The 27,776-nt window shown below is 40.0% G+C and overlaps 2 protein-coding genes and 1 long non-coding RNA gene across 9 annotated transcripts in view; 2 read left to right on the top strand and 1 right to left on the bottom strand.

The window, feature by feature from the left end:
* Window positions 1–27,776, top strand: part of LOC121928148 — a 448,580-nt gene that overhangs the window by 311,652 nt on the left and 109,152 nt on the right. The gene's annotated exons all lie outside the window — the stretch shown is intronic.
* The window catches only part of LOC121928147 (enoyl-CoA delta isomerase 2-like), a 50,656-nt gene that overhangs the window by 11,563 nt on the left and 11,317 nt on the right, over window positions 1–27,776 (top strand). For 2 of the 7 annotated variants that reach the window (XM_042462466.1, XM_042462469.1), the window contains exons 2-5: window positions 15,664–15,829; window positions 18,203–18,301; window positions 21,222–21,404; window positions 24,349–24,418. In XM_042462466.1, the coding sequence (XP_042318400.1) occupies window positions 15,664–15,829; window positions 18,203–18,301; window positions 21,222–21,404; window positions 24,349–24,418 (518 nt within the window). Of the gene's footprint in view, window positions 1–15,215; window positions 15,236–15,541; window positions 15,580–15,663; window positions 15,830–16,829; window positions 17,573–18,202; window positions 18,302–21,221; window positions 21,405–24,348; window positions 24,419–27,776 lie in introns of those variants that run through there. The other 5 variants (XM_042462473.1, XM_042462472.1, XM_042462468.1 and 2 more) reach the window with 5 other exon arrangements.
* On the bottom strand, window positions 15,599–16,662 carry LOC121928151. The gene is made up of 2 exons (XR_006103450.1): window positions 16,457–16,662; window positions 15,599–15,785 (listed from the first exon to the last, which is right to left on the bottom strand). It is a non-coding gene; the product is annotated as an uncharacterized LOC121928151 (long non-coding RNA).

The following is a 27,776-nucleotide window of genomic DNA, read 5'->3' as shown; positions in this document are numbered from 1 at the left end:
AACTTGTTCGAACAACAAATGACCAGACTAGTATTGACTTCCCAAATAACTTTTACTGCAGCTGCTCCAAAATTGTGGAATAGTTTTCCGGAAGAGATCTGCCTCATTGCCTCCTTGGAAGTATTTAAGAAGGTGATTAAGACGGATCTCTTCTGGCGAGCTTATCCACCTGACCTTGTGAAAAGATATTGTTCCACCTCTTTGACTTTTGTATAATTTATTGTTATCATTATTTTATGACAGAGTTAGTTTTTAATTGAAGCATTATTGTTATTGTATTTGATTGATGTGTTTGTATTTTATTGGTTGTAATCTCGCCTCGATCCACCTGGGAGAGGCGGGAAAATATAGATAAATTTATTATTATTATTATTATTATTATTATTATTTGCATATAGGGACCACTTTGATTATCTGGCTAAGGATAGATGAGTTAAATGGGAAAACCAACCTGGACAGTACCCAATTCTAAAATAATAACATCATTGTTTATCACAACTTGGCATCAGGAATGCCAATTATTGAAGCAAAACTGAATTCCTGTCCCTAACAGTTGATGTCTCCTGTTGTAACATACTGTACAGTAGTTGACAAATCAATACTTTTTGGACAGGGAATGGTGCTGAGAGAGGAAGTCATCTTTGGGGCAAGGGTGAGTAGCAGTAATCTTTCTCAGATGAGCCTTACTCAACAGAGTGTTGTAACGTCTTGATACGGTAAAAGACTGAAATAAACAAGCTTAACCAAACCTTAAGCAATTTTCCTGAATTCAGATCCCTTAAAAAGACCTTTGGGTACAAAAGTAGTTTGTTCTGAAAGTAGGGTGTATTTGAAGTTTCAGCAAAGAGTTATGAAAAGAGGCTTTTGGAGAGCTCTTCCTGAATCATTTGCCTAAGGCTAGGCCTTGCTTCTTTAAAGCAGGAATCTTCTTTCAGACCCCACCACAGATGCCAGAGTCTGTTTGGGGACAGAATCTTGTTGGCTCAATCTCTTTCTCAGAGTTCTGGCTCTGGCAGTAGAGGACCTTGGTTAGTGTATCCTCCCTGTCCTTGTGCTGTGGGAGCAGTGCAATGCTCCCTAGCGTCTCCCTAAAAAAGTCCATCGGAACCAAGGAAAGGTAACAATCTCTAAAGTTTGTCATTTGCCTTCACATTTGTTGTTTTTGTGTGTCTTAAATTTGTTTCTGGCTTATGCCAGCCCTTTGGTGATCCTATCACGGGGTTTTCTGAGTGAGGGGGGTTTAATGTTGCCTTCCTTTGAAGCTGAGAGTGTGTGACATGCCCAAGGTCACTCAGTGGGTTTCCATGACTGAGTGGGGATTCAAAGCCTGGTCTCAACCCAGTGCTCAAACCACTGCACCACACTGACTCTTACCTATACATTGCAGCTCCTCAAATCTGCCTCCCCCTCACATTGCAGCTCCTCAAACCTGTTCCCTTTTTCTAGTGTGTGTGTGTGTGTATTAGGGAAAATACTTTGTTGCCTCTATTTTTAACCCTTCTTTCTCCCCACTTCCTAACAACCCCTAAACTTGAGATTGCTTAGACCCTTCAAGCTTTGCAGGTTTTATGACTGAGATAGCATTTCCCAATTTTATGCTGCGTTAAGTACTTATTTGTATTTTGCTGGTATAGTGACCCCTTGGTATCTGCTGATGTTTGATTCCAGGACCTCCCATGGATGCCAAAGTCAGTGGATGCTCAAGTCCCATTAAATACAACAGCATAGCATAATGCTTTCCTTTATATAAAATGGCAAAAGACAAAATCAATGTTTGCTTTTGGGCTGGGGAGGCGATATATTCGTTCAAGCTGTGGATGATTGGATCCATGGATAAAAATTGGTGGATACAGAGGGCCACCTGTACTATTGACTGTTTGTGAAGCTCTCCCTCTCTATTTGCTATTCTCCAGTACATTTATTATGTATGTCTTGATTATTATGTGTTAAATAACATTTGGCTTTTAAATAGTTCTGTGTGAATGTGGGTATTTAGCTTGAATTTACCTAAGATTTACTGTCAGAGTCACAAGATCTCTGACAAACATATATACCCAGAACATGTATAAGTTGATCCGTATGCTCTGAGAAGAGAAAGGGATAAGTAGCTATTTGTTGTGTACCTTCAGATCTTTTCCAGCTTATGGCTACCCTAAAATGAACCTATCATGGGATTTTCTGGGGCTGGGAGTATGTTTCACTCAAGGTCACCTAGTGGGTTTCCATGGCCAAGTGGGGAATCAAACCTTGATCCCCAAAGTTGTAGTCCAACACTCAAATCATTAACTTCGCTGGCTATTTCTAATGATCTGCTTTTCCATCTTCAAGGCAGTATGCTTATCTACCAAACAATGAATCAAACATTGTGTATGAATAGGAGATATAACTGTAATTGACTGTGTGTGTGTGCGTGTGTGTGTGTGTGTGTGTTTGAATTACTTTACAAAAGGAAAAGAATGTTATATTTTTATCATGGCCGTGAAAACCCAATTTGCAGTTTATGGATTATGCAGAAACTATAGAAATGAAGGAAACTGTGTAATATATAAGGATCATCTTAGATTCTGTTAGATTCCGCAATTACAGATGTGTTAGAATACTTTCTAATCTCTTATATGACCAGTCTGGTCCTTTGGGTCTTCAGATTTCAAAATATACAAATAATTATTAGTATACAAATAATTATTTTTATTATTTAATAATAAATATGTTATTATTTTAAGCCATAGGATGTACATTTCATATCAGTAATACTGTAATAATTTAAACTGATCTGTGGAGTTGATTTTCCACTCTGTCTGGATGGGCCCTTAGCTTTGTGATGTAGTTAGGTGAATGTGGACATTTTGTTGTGGTTTTATGTTCCTCCCATTGCTCTAGTGGACCACTAGTACTTGACTCTGACAGCTAAAGTAATTGTCAGCTCCCAACGTGAACAGCAAGAAATATAGTAATAATATTCAGTTAAAAGGTTTGCCCTGCTATACATCAAGGTTCTTCTTGTTAGGATACAGACATAGAGCATGTAAGGGTCAAAGCAGATTTAGGCCTTGAACAAAGCTGCTCCTGCTCCTGCCCTGATCACTGCAGAGCCGCAGTGGCCAGACGCCGCGATCCTGAGGTCAGCCACTGCTGCGGTCCCAAACGGGCTTTTGCAAGGAGCAGATAATATTTGGGCCTTTTGTGGCCGGGGTTAAGCGCCTTTATCAGCCCTGACATGGCTTCCACACACGGTTTGGGAACATACATCATCTAATCGCCTCACCCCCAAACTGTGCAGATGGCGCCTTTTTTGCCTGTCTGTTGTAGGCCAAAGTTGTTCTCTCCCGTGTTTCTTGCATTTCAGAAGCTGGTATGGCTCACAGTTATTGTTGGGGGTTAAAAATTGCCCTTAGGGATATTAAATTTTCTGAAATTTTGAAGGCAAAAAATTCAGACAAATTGAAAAAAATGTAGTATTATTACCATTTAGATTAAAAGTAATTTCATTAGTTTAGGACTATAACATCCATTATCTATAACTTGGCTTACTGTACAATTATCTTGTTTTATATATTAAAAATACAGTATGTTCAGACTATAATTAGGAATTGAACTTCAAAAAATATATTATTTTTGTTACAGTTTGAAAAGGCCTAAAATATACCTGAGCACCTGAAATACAAGGAGCTTCTTTGGTTCTTCCACTTTTAAGAGAAGGCAAAAATAAAACTAAACTAAACCCAAAACCCTCCACACCAAAAAAACAGAACAAACTATCAACATTAGTAAAACAGAGAAAATTACTTCATCTCTATTAGGTCTCCATATTGTCAAGCAAACATAATTCATTTCTTTAAAAGGGACCAAGAAGAGGAAACCAATTATTTGACACTGTACAGTCTTACGTAAAAGTCTTCCTCACTTTGACCTATGGATAAGTTGACTCATGTTTTTGGATCAATTGTTTGACCTAAACTTCTAGACTTATACATGAGTATATACTGTATATAATCCATTTCTTCAATTCAAAAGGGGTTTGGGGGAAATGAATAATTTTTTCTCAAATATTTTTGTTCCCTCTCCTGACCTTTACATTCATTTGAATATCCTCCAGGATTTATTTTTTGACTGCTCCCACAATGGAATTTCCTCAAAGATAAGTGCCTCAATAGTGAGCCAGCATGGCATAGTGTTTGAGTGTTGGACTATGACTCCAGAGACCAGGTTTCGATTCCCAGCTCTGCAGTGAAACTCAGTGGGTGACCTTGGCCATGTCACACTCTCTCAGCCTCAAGGGAAGGAAATGGTAAACCCCCTCTGAACAAATCTTGTCAAGAAACCCCCATCAAAGTTTCACCTTAGTGTTGCCATAAGTCAGAAATGAAGGCATACAACACACAATTAGACTTGCAAGGGAAGCCTTTATGTTCCAATTACCAGTCAAAATAACAAATCACCTTTGATGCAAGATGTTTACTTTATGCAGTAGAAAAGGGAGTGCTGTTCCTGAAATATATTATCTTACTGAACCATATTTCTTAGGAATTATGATGAAATTATAAGGTCGGTTGGTGCACTATACTGATGTAATGATGTGCCATGCTGGCCTGGTGCTTTTTTTTTTTTTTTTTTGTAAGAGTTGCAAAGTGGCAGCATTTGAACAGCAGATAAAACTGTCTGATTACTATCTGGGGAGGAAGTTGCCAGCTCTCAAGCAGCTTGTCTTCAAGGAGTCTGGCTTTCAAGTGAGTCCTTGAGGAGCTTTGAGGAAGATGTCTTAGAAGATGACCTGTGAGAGACGGGTGGTTTTCCAAGGCAGGCTTCGTAGAGGGTCTTTAGTTTCTCTAGCACTAGCTGCTTCCTTTCTGAATAGCAAAAAGATAGCTTTTTCTGCTTTCTCTGTTTCACTGTCACTGGCACACCTGCATTCTTCTTATTATACCAACACATCCATTATCTATAGCAGCATAATATTGCTGACAAGAACTTGGCCCAAATCATTATCTGTGGCTTTCCTAGCCTGTTGAATCATATTTTATTCATCCATTCATTATATATTCATCCGCAGTTCTTATGCCATGATCTTCTGCCAAAACAGGAGCACAGCATGATTTACAAATCTTCACACCATAATAACAAAAATCACACAATTACATTAAACAGTTAAAGCATAAAAGCAGTAGTCTTATTGGGGAAGCCAAATGCTTGGATGAGTGAAGGTCTTCAAAAATACAGTAGGGGTTAGTCATAATTTTTATTTTGCACATGGAAATTTAGTTTTGGCGATTATCCTGGACCTGTTATGATTAAAGATCTGATTTTTTGGAACAGAAAGAAGTATTCATTCTACATTGAGGATGCTATCAATTAAGGATATGATGTGCCAAAATGGCACATTGACTTGAATTGTGAAATATAGGTCAGGAATTATGAAAATTCCAGCTATATACAACCCTCCACCCCAAGATCATTTTGGAGACCCTCCTAGCATTGTTCATAGGATTGTTCACCTCCAGGATGAAAATCAGTGGTTTCAGTGGTACGGAACTTCAGATGTGACTTTTGAGAATCTGCTAGGTTGGAAACAATTGGAGTTTGTTCCTCGTGCTCTAAACATTAAAGAAAGTAAGAAATCATTATCCTGAAACATTTCACCATTGTTGTACTCCAGGATTTTTAAACATTCCTACTGATTAACTCAATATTATTTGTGAGACAGGGCTATTTCTTTTGCTGCCTTCTGCATGCTCCCTCCATACATAGGTTTGCTTAGCTCCCACTTCAGCAGAGGGCTTCTCCAGACCATTGAAAAGCCTTGGGATTTGGCAGGAGCTGGAGCTGTACATTTTAAAGTAAATATCTAGAAGTTCAAGAATGATCTGTATGCTGCTTGTAGGTTTAGGACTGGATGTAATGGGCCAAATACACTGATCAACTCTCTCATACTTTAGTTTTTTGTGGGTTTTTCGGGCTATGTGGCCATGTTCTAGAAGGGTTTGTGGTATTCCTGACGTTTCACTAGCATCTGTGAGAGGCATCTTCAGAGAATCTCTCATACTTTGTTTGCAAATTGTTGGCAATGTATGTCTGGCTTGTAATTCTAACCGTGGATTGATTTAGTACCCCTAACTCTTCCCATGAGTGATACACTTGACATGTTGCTTGTCACTTTGGTAGCTGCCTTGTTTCCAGTTATGCTGACACAGTTTATAGTAGCTGTAGCATACGAAGACTATTTGACAGGTGTATTACTCTAGCAAACTCTGTGTCTGTCAGCCATCCACTGTCTGAAACAGTAAAAACACGAATTATCCATTAGCTTTTATTTCAGGGTCTCAAAAGTAAGTTAACTTCAGTTTCTATCCTGGTAAAATACAACATCCAGGTAGAAGTTGGTAAACTATTTGTTGCAACTTTAACAACATTTGAAATAAAAGATTCAGTAACTCCTTTCTGGTGTATGAACATGTGTTTGAAAATGTAGTGCCTCAAACGGCAGTCTATCTGTACATGAGGAAGTATCAGACTTTTGCCAAGATTTAAAAGAAAGTTCAGCATTCAGTTGAATATGTTTGGTTCCTTTTCTGAGGAAGCATCTAAGCATGTTCAGCAAAAATGCTTGGCATCTCTTAAGATCTTCCATGTTTACTGTACAGAGGCCAGCAGTGGAGCCATTGAGTGGGGCTTTTACATGCATAGTGCCCCTTCCCATGTTATGGCCACATAGTGATAATCTGAAATAACTTCTATTGTTCTAATCCATTTTTGGCTTCAGATAAGAAGTGATTTCCTCATTCATCATGTTTCCTTATTCTGGCTTTGAGAAAATGCTAGTGCCATAAGATCCTTAGTACTAATTGTGTCTTCTAAAATGATAATGGTTTAGAAGTATGTGATAGTGTCAGCGCAACTGCTGGAGTCCAACAACCACTATTAGCAACTCAAACAAGTCCTGAGGTTAAATCAGACCCTTGGAGCAGAGCTGGCAAATTTCCAGAAGCAGAAGCGTGGCTCCAAAGTCCAATTGGGATGACAGCAACTGGATGTCTTCCAGGAACTGCAGCAATGCAGGAACCTCCGGGGACACACAGCAAACCGATGCTGTAGCTTCTTCTGATAAGCCACCAGAGAAACTAAGTCTCCCAAAGTGCTCTTTATTCACAGTGCTATTATACAAAACTAGATCTCTAAAACTCCATACCAATCCAACTCCTTCTACAAACCCACACCACACCCTTGCAACCCCTGGGCTTATATAGTCTCCAGAACATGTGGTCTCTCAAACCCAGTGAGTTCAGGTGTGTAGCCATGTCATGTGTCTCCTATGCAATCTAGACACATGGTTTCATTATCCATGTCTACGTGCACTTGGGCATTGAAGTGTCCTTGAGCCAATGAGCTTCAGCTGTGCTGATCAGCCTTGCCACTCTGCTGAATGCTCATGGCCAAACACACACACATCAAGCATTTCCCTTTGTGCTGTGTTTTAACCCTTCAAATCCCTGACAGATAGAACAAGTAGAAAGATGCAGAAGGAAAGAAAGAGTTGTAAAGACCTAGAAACAAGTAAAAGAAATGCTGTGGCTCCCCACCCCCTTCTCAGAGAGTAGGAGATTTGCAGAGCACAAGGTATATGCCAGAACTAGTTACTTTTATGCTTAATTGCATAGAGATGGGAAAATAGCCAGAACAGGATGACTGTAGACCAACTAATTGATTATTAAAGTATTATATTTTAATATAAAAGGCTTTCCTGACAAAAACCTTGACACTGTATAATGTAGGCCTGGGGAATGATCATTAAAAGGATGAAAGCAATGCTGCTTTTCTGCTTCAGAATATATTGACAAGATTGTCTTGCAGGCATGCTGTTCATTTGATAGGATTATCTATAATAAGATTATGCACCATGAGATCTTGCTGTGAATTTACACTCATTCTTGGGGGGGGGGGGAATGAAGTGATTCCTTTTTGAAATAAGGGTGGAAAAAAGGTGAGTGGTTTACAGCAATTCTTTTAGCTTCTCAATGAACCTAGGAAATATTCACATATATTTTCTTTTTAATGTTTTGAACAGCAGATGCAGCTATGCAGAATGTTGTAAATAGCTTGAAGTAGTTCATTTGAGCAAGGGTGATAAAGACAGATGATGACTAGCATTCTGTTGGTTACTCCTGACTATAATAAACCCTATTCAGTCAATTGTCAAATGGTGAGGTAAATCCCATTGATTCAATGGTTCTACTCTAGTCAGGGCTAGCAACAGGATTGAGGCCAAAGGGTTGTTCCCTCCCACCCTATGGTCTTACGTTCATTTTCTCCTCTTTAGACAGAAACTCATATTATTCCTCCCAATTGGCTGTTGTAGGCAGGGCTGATGAGTCAGGAAAGCGTTCCCAGGCATTATGTGATTGTTTATCCGATTGTTATCTCAGATCTGATATTTGATTTGATCTTTGATCATTTTAATGTGTTGTCTGCTTTTTTTAAATCTAATTCTATCTTGTATTATTATCTATTGTTTTATATGTATTTTGTAGAATGTACACCATTGGCAGGTTTCATTTTTATTGATTTTATTGTTTGTATGTACAGTGCTGTGTAAATCTAAAGCACTAAATAAATAAAGTATAATAATAAGAAGAATAAGAATGAGTCCAACAATATCTAAGGATTGCAAGTTGCCATTCCAGGTTTTAAAGCCTTCATGTAAATATTTCAGTTCTTAAAATGGCATGTGGGGAAGAGGAACATCATGATTTGATGGTAGTGTGTGTAAAAAGGGAATAAACATAATATGGCTACTAGTAAATAACTGGTATAAAAGTATGCTTCTTTAATCATAGGCTAAAATGTACAGAAGCATAGACCTTAATTTGCATGGGCTCACATACATCCCATTTTAGCCACCTGCGTGGTTGCAAATGGAGAACTCAGAAAGTTTTGTTACCCATCACTACATCCATTATGTGCAAACCTTTCGCAATGTGCATAACTTTGCCCTGTGTTGCTGCTCATAGTTGCTTAAGAGAGAAACTACGTTTTCTTCCAGAATATTTATTCACATCCTGGCTGCAATTCTAAAAACACTATTGAACAGTGAGTAAACATGCATAGTCCTTGTAGTGCTGGAAAGCTGTTGAATCTTCTTTTTCCTCTTCCTTTTCTTCAGTTGGCAGACCAGCTGTTTAGGATTTTAGTCTGTGTCAAATATTAATTCTGCAAGCATGGAATTGCTATCATGCAGGTAATTGGTCTTTCACACAATTTGACAGCAGTTCTGTCATGCAGTGCAGATTTTTTTAATCTTTTTGTGTTTCATTAAGACTTTTAGTAGCCTTTTAGAAAATTAGTTTGAGTCTGACTGGCATCTTCTAAGGTCAATAGTCTCTTGATAAGATACCACATCACTTGACACGGAGACAGTGGTTCTTTAAACAAATGTTCTCTTTTGGGAGAACTCATCTTGATGTTAGGTCCCTGGTGGGAATGACTTCTAAAAACTAAGGCTGTCTTTATGTATTAATTAAGGATTAACTGCAGAAAAGCTTAGTGTTAGATAGAGATAAATCAAATTATTTTATTGCCTTTACTGTAGGGCATAATGGGTACCTGGTGGCGCAGTGGTTAAATGCCTGTACTGCAGCCATTTACTTGAAACCACAAGGTTGCGAGTTCAAGACCAGCAAAAGGGCCCAAGCTCAACTCAGGCTTGCATCCTTCCGAGGAGGGAGCTAAAATGAGTACCCAGACTGTTGGGGGCAAATTAGCTTACTTGCTAATTAGCTTACTTGCTGTTCACCGCTATGATCTTTGGAATAGCGGTATATAAATAAAAAACAAAAAAAATAACATAAAAGCTAGAATAATAAAGAGTGCAGGAAGTGTGTTTGGAGAACATGATAGAGTTCCAAAAGAAGAGTGATCCAAATAAAACAAGATGTTAAAATAGATGGAAAAATGCATTTGAGTTAATACTAAGACATGTAATTTTATATTACTTTTTTTAAAAAAATATTTTTATTTCAATTTTAAAACAGATATAAAACTATCTTCCACATTCATCATCCAACATATAATAGTACATAACAAAAACAAATAAGAAAGACTTACATGAAAGAACATAACATAATCCTATCATTCCCAACCACCCCAGTACTCCCTAGCCATCCAACTACCTTATTATAAATACTGTAGTCTTTATCCTTCCTGTCACCTGTTACTAAGTAAATATTCCGTGTTTCACTTTATACCTAATAATTATTTCTGAATAATACGTACCATAAACCCCATTTCACATTTAAATAATAAGGAAACGCTCTAAATAAATATCGTAGAAGCATAATTTTACATTTTGCTGTTTATGTTTATCAACTGCATATTTATATCCCTAACAAACTTGTTCTTATTAGTTTGATATCATTCTTGGGAAAACATTCTCCCCCCCATAGTTTTTTTGAAGATAATCTAATATAATGTTCCAGTCTTCTTCAAATTCGTACATGGACTCATACATGTAATTTTATATTACTGAAGTCCTTCATTTAAATTATGTTTGGTATATCCCTTCCCATCCTATAGCTTTCCAAATGTTGTTGAATTCCAATTTCTATCATGCCTCACAGTTGGACAGGCTAGCTATGGCTACTGGTGGATGTTGTAGTAAAACAGCTGGAGGACCATCAGTTCCCCACTTCTCACCTAATGAATGAAAGTCTAGATAGAAGGCGGTTTTTAAAAGATTCAGTTTGGCCGAAGTATGTACCATGTGCTTGGGCTGTAACTGAGCATGAACAGAGAGCAACTGCACCAAACGGCTGCACCATCTCTGAATGGAACTCTTCCTGCATGACAAATAAGATTACACACTTTGTGGTAAATAGTTATCAGACAATATCAGACAGTTAGAGATTCAAATGTTATTTAGTCCTAACATATTGCAAGAAAAAGTATGTAGAGAAATCTTATAGCACTTTCGAGACAAAGATGTTGGCAGCATGGGCTTTTGTAGACTTCAGTCTACTTCCTTAGATTGCAAGAAAAAGTATTTGTTAAACCAGAATGTCTTTGAAGATGCACTATATCAGTGGTTCTTAACCTTTTCTTTACTAGGAATGCCCTTTTAATATCTTTTGTTACCAAGGACCCCCCACCCCATCATTTAATTCAAGATTTTAAACCCTAATAATAATAATAATAATAATAATAATAATAATAATAATAATAATATCTGAACACTGACCCTTTAACAATTACACCATCTGTTAAACCTTCCCTCAGTTTACCATCAGTTAAACCTTTGCAGACTGCCTGTGAGGGCCCCTGGGAGTCCATAGACCACAGGTTAAGAACCACTGCACTGTACCATCTCAGTAATTTTCTGAAATGCTTATGTTTATTGTTTTTATGTACAGCGCTGTGCAAATCTACAGTGCTATATAAATAATAATAATAATAATAATAATAATAATAATAATAAGTTTATTTTCATTTCTACGCTGCCTTTCATGCAGTTTTCAATTCAGTGTCATAAATCACATCAGTTTAGAACAGTTTGATGTAACATCGACAACTAATAAAACAAATCATCGGCAAAGTCAATAAAACAATTGCCTAGCGACTATAATCAGCTGGACTACTTACATTTATAATGGTTTAGATAGAAAATAGTATTTTATTTTTAAGATAACACAGTCCCTTGCAAACCGCACTGAACACATTACAACTTATTTTTGTATAGATTAACAATAGTGCTTTCATGACAATTTGCTTGAAATTTAAAAAGAAGGAATCTATTTAGTCAGTTTTCCAAATTATTTTATTCTTCTCCCTGTTAATCAACAAGGTTTGATATAGGAGCAATACAAGCCTTAAAAGATTCTGTGGCATGTTCTTCCAGATGAAGGAATTCCCTTTGGTGGGCAAGAAGATACTGGGGCTATCATCTAGAAATCCTTGTGTGAACACCAATGCATATTCCATTTGATGCATATAGATCCACAGTGTATAGTGCACATAGATTATATACATGCTAAATATTACACATAAACAACTGGACACATCCATGAAATAACAGTCTGTACATACATATGCAGACTGTACATGTGTTGAGTATAACATGGGAACACACTCCTTCTTTCAGTGGGCAGACTCATTCAGTGGGAAATGCCTTGAATACTGTACTCCCGAATGCTTCTGCTACAGAATTTTTCTTTGTATTCTGTAAGATCATATTAAGTTAATCTTTACCTTGAGTTTTATAATGCTTTCTTCTTTCCGCAATAAATCATGATGGCTTAGTCCCACACTCTCTGATACAATTCCTTTCATAGTAGGAATGGTTTGCGATCTCATCTTGCCTCCATGCCTCTTTTATCTTATCCTAATGTTGCTGCACCAGGGTTTGAATCCTTGCTCAGCCATTGAAAACCACTGACTATGGGTAAGTCACACAGTATCAGCCTCAGAAAACCCCATAATGGGGTCTCTGTAAATCAGAAGCAATTTGAAGGCACACAGCAGCAAACAAAATGTCACTGAACCCTTCAAACATGGAGCAATGGCATCTTATTGCCACCAGATGGAGTATGACATTGCTGGCTGCCACAGACATTACTATTTTCCCTGACTGGATACTGAAACATGGGTGCCTTAGAGTGCATTACAGTAATTGAAACACATGCACACCCACACTTTTAAGACTTTCCATTTGTTGCAAAGACAGGATATACTGTGATAAACTTCAGTAGTTTGCTGCACGCAGTTCTTTTCCAGTTCAGGGGCTGGAGTTATAACCTTCTGTGTTCTACAAGGGCATCACATGCGATCCCTTTCCACAAGGTTTCCAAACATCTAAGTCAGTGGTTCCCAACCTGTGGGTTGGGACCCCTTTGGGGGTCGAATGACCCTTTTATGGGGGTCGCCTAAGACCATTGGAAAGCACCTATTTAATTACAGTTATGAAGTAGCAACGAAAATAATTTCATGGGTTTGGGTCACCACAACATGAGGAACTGTATTAAGGGGTCACAGCATTAGGAAGGTTGGGAACCACTGATGTAAGTAATGCCAGAAACTTTGTGGGGCCAGAAGAGAAAAAGAAGTTTTGCAAATGAGGTGAAACTTGCATCACCATGGCATCATTGTGAGCTCCCTTGAGGGAAAAGAGAGGTGGGATAAAAATGTATTTTTAGTAGGATCCTTGGCATATTTATTTCTGTCCCTTTCTTAGGAGTTGCTTGTACTAGTTCTTTAAGCTGAGCATGCCCAGTAGCATTCCCCAGTTTTCTGAGAAGTAGCGGTTAAAATCAGAACATGTATACGTAGCAAGAAATATTGTAAAATGGACCTGCTAGCTTCTGGTTTTGGCACTAATTTACATAGAATTTTTCCTTCATAAATATTAAGCCTCTTTTTTGGCTGAAGTCTGGGGAATGGGGGCTCAAATATGGCCCCTCCAGGTGTTTTTGGTCTGCAACACTGATAATCCCTCGCCATTAGGTATGCTGGCTAGGACCGATGGGAGTTGTAGGCAAAAAAATCTGGAAGGCCACATTTGCTAACCCCCAATCTAGGATTTAGAAAGAAGTGAAAGAGTGAATAAATTGAACACCTGGAATACTGTGTCCAGTTCTCGGCACCACAATTCAAAAAGGATGTTGACAAATTGGAGCGTGTCCAGAGGAGAGTGACCAAAATGGTGAAGGGTCTGGAAACCATGCCTTATGAGGAAAGACTTAGGGAGCCTGGAGAAGAGATGGTTAAGGAGTGATATGATAGCCCTATTTAAGCATTTGAAGGGGTGTTACGTTGAAGATGGAGCAAGCTTCTTTTCTGCTGCTCCAGAGACTAGAACATGGAACAAAGGATGCAAGCTAGAGGAAGAGAGATTCTACCTCAACATTAGGAAGAATTTCTTGACAGTAAGAGCTCTTCAACAGTGGAACACACTCCCTTGGAGTGATGGAGTCGCCTTCCTTGGAGGTCTTTAAACAGAGGCTGGATGGGCATCTGTTGAAGATGCTTTGATTGTGATTTCCTGCATGACAGGGGGGTTGGACTGAATGGCCTTTGTGGTCTCTTCCAATTCTATGATTCTATTCTGTGATTCAGTTAGTTTTATGAGAAGCTGGTAAATGGATAAATTGCCTTAAGATTAGTTTAGCAGTTTGTTTTAAAGTACATATTAGGCAGCTTGTTCTATTCAAATCAGTAGGTTATTTTGTCACATGTCAAAAGTGACCAGTGTTTTTTCTCCTGTCAGTAGTCTAAGAGTGGAGGGGAAACTAACGTAAGGACAGCTTGGGTTAACTAGTAGGAAGATTCCTCTAGCAAATCAAGTCAAAAGATTCATGATCTTCTTAAAGCAATATGAGACCAGGACAAACAACTGGACCTAGGACAGGATCCAGTAATTTCATGGACCCTATCTGAATTTATACCTGAAAGACCAAAGAGCAGAGACCAAAGGAAGTACAATTGGGTGCATAGAGTGCAAATTGCAAACAAACATAGTGATGTTGTATAAAATAGTTCCTGATCATGGGGCATGCTTGTTAAAATTTAACTCTGGGCTTCTAATCTTTTGGCCTTGTAGATTTTGAGATGATGTGAGATATTCTTCACTGTTGTCCTAATATTATAGGTTTTTTTAACTGTTGAATATAAATACTTTCAAGAAATCAACATTTCACTTTATGCATCCCACCTTGATAGGCAGTAGAAGGTATCTGGTTAAATTAAGGTTGGCATCTAAAATAATTGGATTAAAATGCCACACTGTGTATTGAGAGACGTTTAGTAATCATAAGTTTGTCTGTGAACTTATAAATGACCCAAATAATTGAGATTTCATTCCTGGACTGGTGGCTGATTACCTACAATAAACTTTGCATATATTAAGCTTGACAGTTCTTGGAATAAAAAATTATCCAGTACATTTTGATGTTGCAGCATTTTGGAGGAAGTCCAAAGCATGTCCTGTAGTGGTGCTGAGGGTAGAAACTAGTGATTTGTGGCAGACTGAACACAGTAACTCCACCTTTTTGCTGGTTCTGAAAGGAAAGCTCATTGGAAAATCTAATCCAGACAAACAGCCTTCCCCATTGTGGTGCTCTCCATATATTTTGGATTACAGCTTCTATTATCTCTTACCAACATGATCAGTACTCAAGGATGGAAGGAGATGAAGTCCAATTTTGGAGGGCACTGCTTTGGAGAAGGCTGATTTCAGTAGAGTGTGCAGTTGTATGATGTGTGTGTGTGTGTATATATATATATATAAGCTGAAGAAGACGAAGATGGAGAGTTGAGAAAAAACAGATTTGCTCTTTGTTTTCTACAAAAAACCAACCTGTGTTTTGTTTTTATTAGCAACGATTGCATGTGTTCTTTATTCTAGTTTGGTAACATCTCAAGAAAATACATAATTTAATGTTTACATAGAACGTTGGGTTAAATAATCTTGTCCAAAGGTTACTTATGTCACAAGCATAACTACCTTGACTTTTTGCCATGGTTTCTTATACAATGTTTTTGTACTTATTAACCAGTCTTTGTCAGTGATTAACTGATGATGGTTTGTGATCTTCTGGACATGTAATAAACAACTCTAGCATTTTATTCATCTGCTGATCATTTTAACAAGTTAACTGGTTTTATTTGTTTTCTTTTTCTTCCCAGCAGTACTGTGTATGGTCTTCATTTGCCTGCAGTAAAGTTACATACAACTAAACCTATCATGCAGTTCAGCCAGGAAGACTTTGAAAAGGCCAAGGATCAGCTGAAGCTATTGAAAGATGATCCTGGAAATGAAGTAAAGCTGAAGCTTTATGCATTGTTTAAACAGGTAGCACCAATCATTTGCATGTTTAAAGTAACACTGTTTTAAAAACTGATTGTTGGAATAGTTTCATTGAGCAATGTACAGTTGTATACATGACTGGCAGGTTTGCTTCAACATCATCCAGCTATATTCTGACCCCAATGAGAATTTCAGTGTATTGCAGGGTGTTAAAACATTCTTGTCCACAGGAATGTTTGTGGGTGCAGAATCAAGTGTATTCCCCATACCCAAACAGACAGGGACAGAAAACACATGTTCACATTTGTTTTTCATAGCTGTCAGCTCTCCTGTTTTGTTTTGTTTTTAACATAATCAGCACTATTTCTGTGTCTTAAAAAAACTAAGCCAACAAAAAGCTCTACCACTGTTATTTCCACTTCAAAACAACAGCAACAACCATACCTAGGAAATGAACATAAACCCTGAAGGAAAATAGCTGTTTTTGTCCATTTGCAGGAAGATCTAGTATTAATAATATAATGGGACAATTTTCTATCTCAATGACAATGTAATTGCTTGCTGGGAAAATTTCTCCCAATAAAGTGCCATTTGTCTCACCCTATATACACCTGGAGCATGTTGGTTTGAGGTACAGTGCCAGTGCCCCTTGCAAGCAAATTTCCCACATACCGTGCACTATCTGCTGACTTTCTCTTCTCCTTCCCTGCTGCAGAGGTAACACTGCCTTCTTGATGTAGATGTTTGTTTAGGTAGAGGGGGAGGCTGAGACTTTGATGCATAACCCAGGCCAGTTGCAGTCCTTCTGATAGTCCACCTCTGATTTGTGACATCATGTACATTCTGCTGATATCTTCTCTGTCAAAGAGTGGTAGGCTTCTATCTGCTCAGTATTTTACAGACTCTGGGCCTGTAAAATACTGTGTTCTACTGCAATACTGAGAAACGGGAAAAAAACTCAGAGGAAAATAAGGGGGGGGGGAATCCAACACAGCTTATAATATGGGGTATTTTCTGACCCCAATAAATTCTAGTGCTCTCCCCCTGCATTGTGAAAAACCTGTTTCACAAAATGGCATCAAACTATTGAAATCTGTAGTGTTGTCTGGGATAAAAAAAACCCAAATTGCAAAATGAAACAGATTTATTTGGACAATTTTTGTCCCAGCTGTTTAATGTCAGGGAGGGGGAATACACCACAAGTGGATGAAATGGTGGGACGCTGTTTACAACTTAAGTGACAAAGCTGTAGAATGCCTACCTTGTACGTCTAGTCTCTGAATATATTCTGGGGTATTGGATGAGGGTTAAATTATGCTGTCTGTTGCATAAAATATGTTCTTGATGTTCTTGTTTTAAACCTACTCAATTCACAAATGTTGGTAGACTTGTCTGGTAACTCTCCCAGTTTTTCTTAATCTCTCTTTACGGCTGGGTTTTTACAGAATAATTTTCTTTGGGCGATTAAGTGTTTTATATAGAGTTGTTAACAGTCTTCTGTCAAGAACAAACATTCTCTATAAAGTCTGAGGCCTTTTTCATATTGTTCCTTGTTATATTCCAAGGGCAAAAGCCAAGTGGCTTTTCTAACATACTACTAATCATACTATGGTCTCAAATACTGTCCTAATTCCTCTGACTCCTGAATCCTCTAACTCTTGTCCTAAGTTTCATCACTGGAAAATGAGAGCAGAGTTGAAATATGAACAAGCTGAAGTCTTATTGTGAAGATTACATTGCCCTGTTATTGGTCTCTGGTATATGATGCTTCCTGCTTGTGTTAAGTATGTAAGTGTTGTGCCAGTCTCTTAAAATTGGTGCCCACTGTACTTGCTCTCTTCCAGAGTAAGAACAAGAAAACTATTGAAGACCAGTGCAAAAAAAAAAAAAAAAGGGGGGGGGGGGGTAGAAATGAATGTTGGTGGAAATGTGGGGGACATGTCTGCTGGTTTAGTTTTCATATCTGTTAATTAGAATATGCAAATGTGCATATGGTAAAAAATAAATAAAAGAAAGATACAAATTGTGCTTGTGAAGTATAACTAATTGAAATATTCTCCTCTTCAAGTGATGACATGGCCAAGGTACTTTGCTCATAGAAGTGTATCCCTTTGCCCAGCAGGGAAGGAAAGGACTTATGTTATGAGATGGCTGTACATGTATGCAACAAGTTGAATTACAGCTGAACACATTTGCTGCATGACCTTGATAATCTCCTATACACTGTAGTAGAAAGTGTAATACAGATATCTCAAATATGGGCCATTTTAATGGGCCATTTTAAATAATAATTTTCACGAAACTGCTTATGAAGTATTGACTAGATGTGGTATAGGTTGATACTGTAATAATTCAATACTTTTTAATTAGCTAATCAGTGTAAACTGATTTGAAAGGGTTTTTTTCCCCTTTACACAGGCTACTGAGGGCCCATGTAATATTCCAAAACCAGGTGTGCTAGACTTTGTCAACAAGGCCAAATGGGATGCGTGGAATTCACTTGGTACTTTGCCACAGGTGTGTATGCCTTGACATGGATATTTAGTTTATTTCTAATTCTATTTGTGTGTTCAAAAACTTGCATGTTCATTAGGTGAATCTATTAAATGGCATATGCATGGCACAAAAATGAATCTTCATGCTTGGTTCTGTGAAAAAAATAAAAATGCTGCTGTAAGAAGAGCTAAATTCTTGTATAGATACATGTGTAGAGATAGGTTCTTCTAATCTCAGAGATGGGGCAAAGAACAATACACTGAAGGCACTGAAGTTCCTTCCCTGATCAGTGGAAATCGTACTGAAAAATAATGGAAGATTTGAAAATTTATTATTACATTTTGATCCCAACTTTCTGTAGAAACCTAGCACTCAAGACAACTAACATATTTAAAAGCAAATTTAGATTTTTTTAAAAAGCATACCTCATCACAGTAATTGAGACCATTAAAATCATCACAAGAACCAGTTAATGTAAAAACAGTTACAAAACCAATTTGAAGAGATAATCTCTGTTACAGTGTAAACTATAAATATTGCAAAGGCAGTATTAAAGTCAAAGAAAGTTGGTCCTCTTTCACTTGTTTATGTTAATTTGGTTTAAATAAATATGAATGCACCACACAATCTTAGACATGTCTATTCACCAGTTAAATTAAATAGGTACATGGGACATGCTGCTGTAGAAACACAAATTCTTCCTAAATGTGTATTCTATGGCAAAACAATTTGATGTTGTTTTTTAAAAAATCTGTTTCTTTTTATATGATATAAAGTCTCATGTTTTGATTGGTTTTCTTCAAACTGGGAAATGATATAATGGTACTAATGGTACAAGCAGGAGTTCCTTTATGATGAGGTGAATGTGTATATATGTACACACACACACACTTACATGTAAATACCCTTCATACAGAAACTGATGATTCTTCTAAAAGTGTCATTTAAAAGCCAGAACTTAATTTGTATAGTGACTTCGATAGGGAACTTGCCATCAGAAAGTAATGAAGGATCTTGCTATGATATTGCAGCCTTTCTCTTTACTGTTGAAATTGTACTTTAACCACTTTCAAGAGCAGCAGAGATTCCCTGCTGATACAAAGTGAATTACTTCCTTCACATCTTTTTTGAAACACATTGGTTTAGTTCTGCAGTTGCATCATTTAGGCCCCATTCCCACTATGAAAAAAATCTCAGCAGGATGCAAGATAAATGACCCTAGTTCCCATTTGAAATCAATTCTGATCATTATCAGATCATTTTCAAAGAAGAAAACGCGGGTCAAACCCCAAAACCCCGAAGTTTCCCGACAGCACTTCCAAAGTGCTGTTTTTGGGATGAATCGATTTATTGTAAAATAAATCAATCCATCCCAATGGAAACCACAGGCAAATTTGCATCCGCTGTGGGTGACAGGGAAATGACAGGGGCAGCTGCAATGGCTCCCTGCCTACCTGGTTGCTGGTGTCTGGGATCTGGCAGCGGTGACGGTGGCGGCGGCAGCCCTCTTCTCTGGTCATCTGCCTCTTCCTCCTCCTCCTGGATGCTGCTGTCTGGCCTCTTTCTGTTTCTCTGCCCTGGCAGGCCTACATTAGAAGGAGGCCGGGGCAGAAAGAGAGAGGCAGCTGGCCTAGAGGATGCAGGATGGAGGACACGTGCACATGTGGGGAAGGGAGGGGAGGAGGAGGAGGAGGAGGCAGCAGTGATCCAAAGGTGGCAATGGAGAGGGACCCATGGGGCCTCTGCCACCCTGGATCGCTGGAAGGGGGAGAGGGAGAAGGAAAGGGATGGCTGCTTGTCTTCCCCAATGGGAACAACAAGCATGCCAAGGGAAAACCCCGAATCCAAACAGGCCCCCTTTTCATAGTGTGAAAGGAGGCCTTTTGGAATCGGGTTTTTCCCGTGGCAGACCCAGGATCCAATGCTCAAGGAATCATCACAGCAGGTCATGCCACCAGTGGGAATGGGCCCTTATAATGCTTTTTTTCAACTCAGATTTTCCTTAACTGGATTTAAAGCAAGGCATTTGCTTCATGTAAAATTATTAAATGATTCTAATAAGCTACTAATTAATATCTGTAGTAGTCACATCCCATAATTATGCATAATATTACTCAAATACAAGTTTGCATTAAGTATCCAGAATGTCTCTGAGCAGTAGTGAAAATGTATCATTGTAGGTTCAGAGATCTTGTAGCACCTTCAGTTAGTCTTAAAGGTCCTATAAAATCTACATACTGATTTTACAGACTAACGCGGCTATATCTTTGCATTGTAGGTTCAGTAATGACTGAAGCTCTGCTTAGCAATAGTGGCACAAACTGCATTTCTTTGGATAAAATAGGCTGCAGCTGTTATTGGTTACAACTGTAGAAGCTTGATGCCATCATGAGTCTGGACCAAGACATTGCTTGACCTGCTGGCTGACTGATGGGAATGCATAATTCAGTTTAGAAGCTTAACCACCAAGAATTTATAACAATGTGGTGGTTAAGAATACCACAAACTTTTGCAATGAAGTCAATAGGACTTTAAAATGTAAGATTATAGTTTATAGACTTTTCTTCTGGCATTTCCCTCATGGTCTATAATCCAATCTGGTTACCGTGGAAAACTGTTTAAATAGATGGCCGTGTTCAGAGCATTTTTTGTCCACTTGTCTCTTAATTATGAAAAGCCCTAAGAGCATTAACGTTGCCTGTCTACCAACAGAGAATATCAGATAGATAGGTTTTCCTCACAGATATGGCAGAGAAATTTGCATTTTGGCCACTTGAAAAGATTTGGATAAAATGTAGAAATGTTTCTTATCAATAATCCTTTACATCTGGAATCACTTCACTCAAGTACTATTTATCCTGTATTTAACATTTTGTTTCTTGATGCAGCTGTATAATCTGTCACCTACTTTGTATTAAAAGGGGTGGGCTTCTCATTACAGGAAAGTGCGAGGCAGAAATACATTGAACTCGTGTCTAGTTTGGTTTCTGCACAGTCATCTGAGGCTAACGGAACACCTCCTGGTAGCAAATCTGACTATGAGACACTGCTGGTTACTACTAAAGACAACATCACAAAGATTGTTTTGAATCGCCCTAAAGTGAAGAATGCTATCAACAAAAAGGTAAAGCTAATAGATTTCACAGATCATGAACAGATTACATGAAAAATGGGAGGGAATACTGCTCATCCAAATGTCCAGTAGCTCACATCTCACCATGGTTAAAAGACTGTTAAATCCTTTTGTAGAAGTCCTGATCCATTGCAAGACCTCTCCTTCTTATGCATAAGATGAAAAATTAAGTACAGCGCGCCTGCGTCATACGCGGGTGCGGTTTACGCGGACTTGAGCTTACGTGGTCAAGCCGCGGGGTGCGTGCAAGGCAGAAGGGGTGGTGCGTCCCATTCAATTGAATGGGCACGTGCGCCTGTTGTGCCCCCCCCCCGCACCGCGGCGCCACCGTGCACAAGCCCCATTGTTTCCAATGGGGCTTGAGCATAGGCGGAATTCGCCTTACGCGGAGGGATCCGGAACGGATCCCCGCGTAAGGCGAGGGCCGACTGTATGTGCATATGTGCAGGAATGAGCCACAAAGCAGAGCACGGTCTGCTGTATCAATTGGTGATGCTTTGCATGCCTAGGATAATTCTTGTCACAGATAAGAAAAGAAACCCCTGTATTCTCTAGGATCTGAATAACATAGAATCATAGAATCATAGAGTTGGAAGAGACCACAAGGGCCATCCAGTCCAACCCCCTGCCATGCAGGAAATCCAAATCAAAGCATCCTCGACAGATGGCCACCCAGCTTCCGTTTGAAGACCTCCAAGGAGGGAGACTCCACTACACTCCAAGGGAGTGTGTTCCACCGTCGGACAGCCCTTACTGTCAGGAAGTTCTTCCTAATGTTGAGGTGGAATCTCTTCTCCTGCAGCTTGCATCCATTGCTCCGGGTCCTAGTCTCTGGAGCAGCAGAAAACAAGCTCACTCCCTCCTCAATATGACATCCCTTCAAATATTTAAAGAGGGCTATCATATCTCCTCTTAACCTTCTTTTCTCCAGGCTAAACATACCCAGCTCCCTAAGGCGTTCCTCATAGGGCATGGTTTCCAGACCCTTCACCATTTTAGTCGCCCTCCTTTCGACATGCTCCAGCTTTTCCACGTCCTTTTTGAATTGTGGCGCCCAGAACTGGACACACTATTCCAGGTGGGGCCTGACCAGAGCAGAATACAGCGGCACTATTACTTCCCTTGATCTAGACACTATACTTCTATTGATGCAGCCTAAAATCACATTGGCCTTGTTAGCTGCTGCATCGCGCTCTTGACTCTTGTTCAACTTGTGGTCTACTTGGACTCCTAGATCCCTTTCACATGTTGTCTCCTTAAGCCAGGTGTCCCCCATCCTATATCTGTGCATTTCATTTTTCCGCCCTAAGAGCAGTACCTTACATTTCTCCCTGTTGAAGTTCATTTTGTTAGCTGTAGCCCAGCTTTCTAGTCTATTCAGGTCATTTTGAATTTTGATCCTGTCCTCTGGAGTATTAGCTATTTCTCCTAATTTGGTGTCATCTGCAAATTTGATAAGTATGCCCCCAATTCTGTCATCCAAGTCATTGATAAAGATGTTGAACAGTACTGGCCCCAGGACAGAGCCCTGTGGGACCCCACTGGTCACTTCTCTCCAGGATGAAAAGGAGCCATTGTTGAGCACCCTTTGGGTTCGCCCGGTCAACCAATTACAAATCCATGTAACTCTTGCCTTGTCTAGCCCACATTTTACAAACCTGTTTGCAAGAATGTCATGGGGAACTTTGTCAAAGGCCTTACTGAAATCAAGATATATTATATCCACAGCATTCCCTTCATCTAACAAGCTGGTATCTTTATCAAAAAACGAGATAAGATTTGTCTGGCATGACTTCTTTCTCTGAAACCTGTGTTGACTTTTTGTGATTATGGCATTGCTTTTTAGATGTTCACAGACTCTCTTTTTAATGATCTGCTCCAGAATCTTTCCTGAGATTGATGTCAGACTAACTGGATGATAATTGTTGGGAGCCTCTTTTTTTTCCCTTTTTGAAGATGGGGACAACGTTTGCCCTCCTCCAGTCTGCTGGGACTTCTCTTGTTCTCCAGGAGTTTTCAAAGATTATTGGCAATGGCTCCGATATTACATTTGCCAGTTCTTTTAGTACCCTTGGATGTAGTTCATCTGGTCCTGGAGACTTAAATTCATTTAGGTTAAACAGGTATTCCTGTACTATCTCTTTACTTATTTTGTGCTGAAATGCCCCTATCCTGTCCTCTGCTCCATTATCCTCAGGTTGAGCACCCTTTGCCTTTTCTGAGAAGACTGAGGCAAAGAAAGTGTTGAGTAATTCTGCCTTTTCTCTGTCCTCTGTTAGCATTTTGCCATCTTCTCCACGCAGTGGCCCTACCGTTTCCTCCTTCTTCCTTTTGCTGCGGACATATCCATAAAAGCCCCTTTTGTTGTTCTTAACCTCTCTAGCAAGCCTGAGTTCATTTTGTGCTTTAGCTTTTCTGACCTTATCTCTACACATGCTAGCTATTTGTTTGAATTCCTCTTTGGTGATTTCCCCATTTTTCCATTTCTTATACATCTTCCATTTAAAATTTAGCTGAGTTGAAAGTTCCTTGGTCATCCATCCTGGGTTCTTGAGGCACCTCCCATTTTTCTTTCTCACAGGAACTGTTTTAATTTGCGCCTTCAGTATCTCCCATCCATCCTGAACTCCCTTCTCTTTTAATATTCCTGACCATGGGATCACCCCCAGTATTTCTCTAAGTTTACTGAAATCAGCTTTCCTAAAGTCTAGAATGCATGTCTGACTATGCTTGGCTTCTCCTTTCCACTGTATAACAAACTCCAGGAGAACATGGTCACTTCCACCTAAGGATCCCACCACTTGCACTTCATTAACCAAGTCATCCTTGTTGATCTTCCCATGTAGTAAAGTCTTAAATCCAACTATCTACTAGTATTATTTCTCTGACTTTTTGCAACATTAAATGTTTTTACGTTTTTCATTCTTTTGTGCAGATGTATAATGAAATCATTGAAGCACTTGAGGAAGCAGCAAAGGATGACTCTGTTATAACAGTTATTACAGGTACTGTGAGCTTTAAACACTGAACCAACGTGTCTCCATTTTGTATGCTTTCGGTAATTTTCTTTGTCTTGTCCTTTCCATGAATTTTGTCTGTAGAGCATAGGTGAGGGGGCTTCATGACCATAACGCCAGCCTGGACTGATTTCAGCTGGTTCATGAAGCAAGGCGACTCAGCTCAGCTGTGCAAGTACAGTCTGCAGGCTTGCCATCTGCAAATTAAAGCATCTATAGATGACAAGCATGTATGCAGCCATGCTAGCAAGGGTGTCCGCCATTAGGGACAATGGGACTTGAAGTCCCACATTTTTTGGTATCTGTGGAGGGGGGGGGGGTCCATAACAGATTCCCCCGAGGATACTAAGGTTTGACTATAGTAAAGACAGACATCTGCTGTAGTGTTTGAAGAGCTTCCTCTTCTTTGTTTATGTTAAAGGTATAGACAGTCAGTGCAAACTCAGTAAACTTGTCTTAGAGCTTGTTCCCACTAGGGGATACCCCGCGTTCTGAATCGATTTCAATAGGCAGCGTGCCCATTAGGATTCGGTTTAAACCTAGAACGGTTCTAGAGCAACCCGGAATCGTTCCCACTAGAAATCGAATCCAGAAGCGGGTTAAAATTTAAATTCGCGTTTTCCTCATTTAACGCGTGTTAAAAAAACACTAGGGTCCTACCTAGTGTTTTTCCCTTGATTCGAGTTAGGAACCGGATTATTTAGATGAGAACGATATCGTTTCAATCGGGCTAGAAGGATGGGAGGAGCTGACTGAGATGGGGGCTGTCCTTGGGGGAGTTGCCCTTTCTGTCCCCATCCGTCGTGGCTGTCGCCATTTTTTCTTCCCTCACCCCTTTGTCCGCTGTGGTCTTTCAATAAGAGATAAGGATTATTTTTATTTTTTATTTTAATGGTTTACAGGCGCTTAATTTCTTCAGCGCTTTAAGCGCCTGAAGTCTCGGCTGCTCAAGCGCCTGCATCTGCAAAGGACTACAAGGCTTCTCCCGGTGGATTGCAACCTTCCCTCTGTGTGGGGAGAGCCCATTTCTAACAGAGGAGAGGCAAGAAGGGAAGGCTAAGAGGCATTACCTGCCCGCTTGGGCTCTGATCTCGCCCAGGCAGGGAAGGGAAGGCTCCTCACGAGGAGGCATCTGATCTCGCCCAACTCTCAGATTCTAAGGTCTATCCACCTAGCCTCTGTTTTAGCTTGGAACTAGGGTCCCCTTTCTCTGCCTCCTTCTGCCATGCAGGAACTCCCTAATCAAAGGGCTCAAGCAGAGGCTGGGTGGGCATGTGTCATTGGGGATGCTTTGACAGAGAGTTCCTGCGTGGCAGAAGGGGGGGTTGGACTAGAAGGCTCTTCCTGGGGTCCCTTCCAACTCTCAGATTCTAAGGTCTATCCACCTAGCCTCTGTTTTAGCTTGGAACTAGGGTCCCCTTTCTCTGCCTCCTTCTGCCATGCAGGAACTCCCTAATCAAAGGGCTCAAGCAGAGACTGGGTGGGCATGTGTCATTGGGGATGCTTTGACAGAGAGTTCCTGTGTGGCAGAAGGGGGGATTGGACTAGAAGGCTCTTCCTGGGGTCCCTTCCAACTCTCAGATTCTAAGGTCTATCCACCCATCCTCTGTTTTAGCTTGGAGGTAGCGGCCCCTTTCTCTGCTTCCTTCTGCCATGCAGGAACTCCCTAATCAAAGGGCTCAAGCAGAGGCTGGGTGGGCATGTGTCATTGGGGATGCTTTGACAGAGAGTTCCTGTGTGGCAGAAGGGGGGGTTGGACTAGAAGGCTCTTCCTGGGGTCCCTTCCAACTCTCAGATTCTAAGGTCCTGGAAAACCTATCCCATAGTTCCTCTGGAGAGAGCTTTGGTTTCTTACTAAATTCGCATTGCCAGCAGCCTCCTTCTCATTGATCTCTGTGGGCTCTCTGAAGGCATTCTGCCTGGCTGTCTGAGGAGACATGAAGCAGGGATGCTGCCCTGGAAAACCTATCCCATAGTTCCTCTGGAAAGAGCTTTGGTTTCTTACTAAATTCGCATTGCCAGCAGCCTCCTTCTCATTGATCTCTGTGGGCTCTCTGAAGGCATTCTGCCTGGCTGTCTGAGGAGACATGAAGCAGGGATGCTGCCCTGGAAAACCTATCCCATAGTTCCTCTGGAAAGAGCTTTGGTTTCTTACTAAATTCGGAGGGAAAATGTATATAATAAGGCAGACAGCGCTTATGATTCTCTTTCTAGGGTTGGAGGAGAAGGCAGATTCCGTTTGAGAAAGAGAGGAAGAAATGCTCTATCCCCCCCGTCCCCCCCCAATTGATCAGAGCCCTTCCCTGCCTGGGCGAGATCAGATGCCTCCTCGTGAGGAGCCTTCCCTTCCCTGCCTGGGCGAGATCAGAGCCCAAGCGGGCAGGGAATGCCTCTTAGCTTTCCCTTCTTGCCTCTCCTCCGTTAGAAATGGGCTCTCCCCACACAGAGGGGAGGTTGCAATCCACCGGGAGAAGCCTTGTAGTCCTTTGCAGATGCAGGCGCTTGAGCAGCCGAGACTTCAGGCGCTTAAAGCGCTGAAGAAATTAAGCGCCTGTAAACCATTAAAATAAAAAATAAAAATAATCCTTATCTCTTATTGAAAATTCGCTTTGCCACAAGCTTTCCCCCTTCATCTATGGGCTCTGTCAAGGGATTCTCCCTGGCTGTCTTGGTGTGAGACATGAAGAAAACCTATCCCATAGTTCCTCTGGCAAGAGTTTCGGTTTCCTACTAATAAATTCGCTTTGCCTTCATCTATGGGCTCTGTCAAGGGATGAAGAAAACCTATCCCATAGTTCCTCTGGCAAGAGCTTGGGTTTCCTACTAAATTCGGAGGGAAAATGTATATAAAATGTATATAAGGCTGACAGCGCTTATGACGTTTTATCGTTTAAGCGCCTTGATTGGTTCATTTAAAAAAAAAACCGCCAAAAATAAATCGAATCAGAAACGGACACAGAGATGGAAACGATGTCACAGATACATCGATTCCGATTAATGCGGGTTAACGTTACGTCATTCTGACGTAGTATTGATTGACAACTCCAAATAAGGTATGGAGGAGAAGAATCGCTTTATTTAAACACCGATTTCATGCCAAGTGAGAACGCTTACTGAACGCTTGCAGGTAAAAAATCCGAATTAAACAAGCAGATGGGAACGATGAATAAAGCGATTCTGAAAGCGGGATAACAACTGTGTTATTTTAATTCGATTTTATTAAAAGCGTTTTATTTTAATTCGTATCAAATCCTAAGTGGGAACAAGCCCTTACTTGGTATCAATCTGTGTAGCTTGGAGGGGGGGGTCTGGCCCTTTTGATCAAAAGCTCTGTGTTGTTTGTCTA

The sequence above is a fragment of the Sceloporus undulatus genome, chromosome 4, assembly GCF_019175285.1.
Source record: "Sceloporus undulatus isolate JIND9_A2432 ecotype Alabama chromosome 4, SceUnd_v1.1, whole genome shotgun sequence".
Classification (NCBI taxonomy): domain Eukaryota; kingdom Metazoa; phylum Chordata; class Lepidosauria; order Squamata; family Phrynosomatidae; genus Sceloporus; species Sceloporus undulatus.
This window is presented reverse-complemented; position numbering and strand designations above follow the sequence as displayed.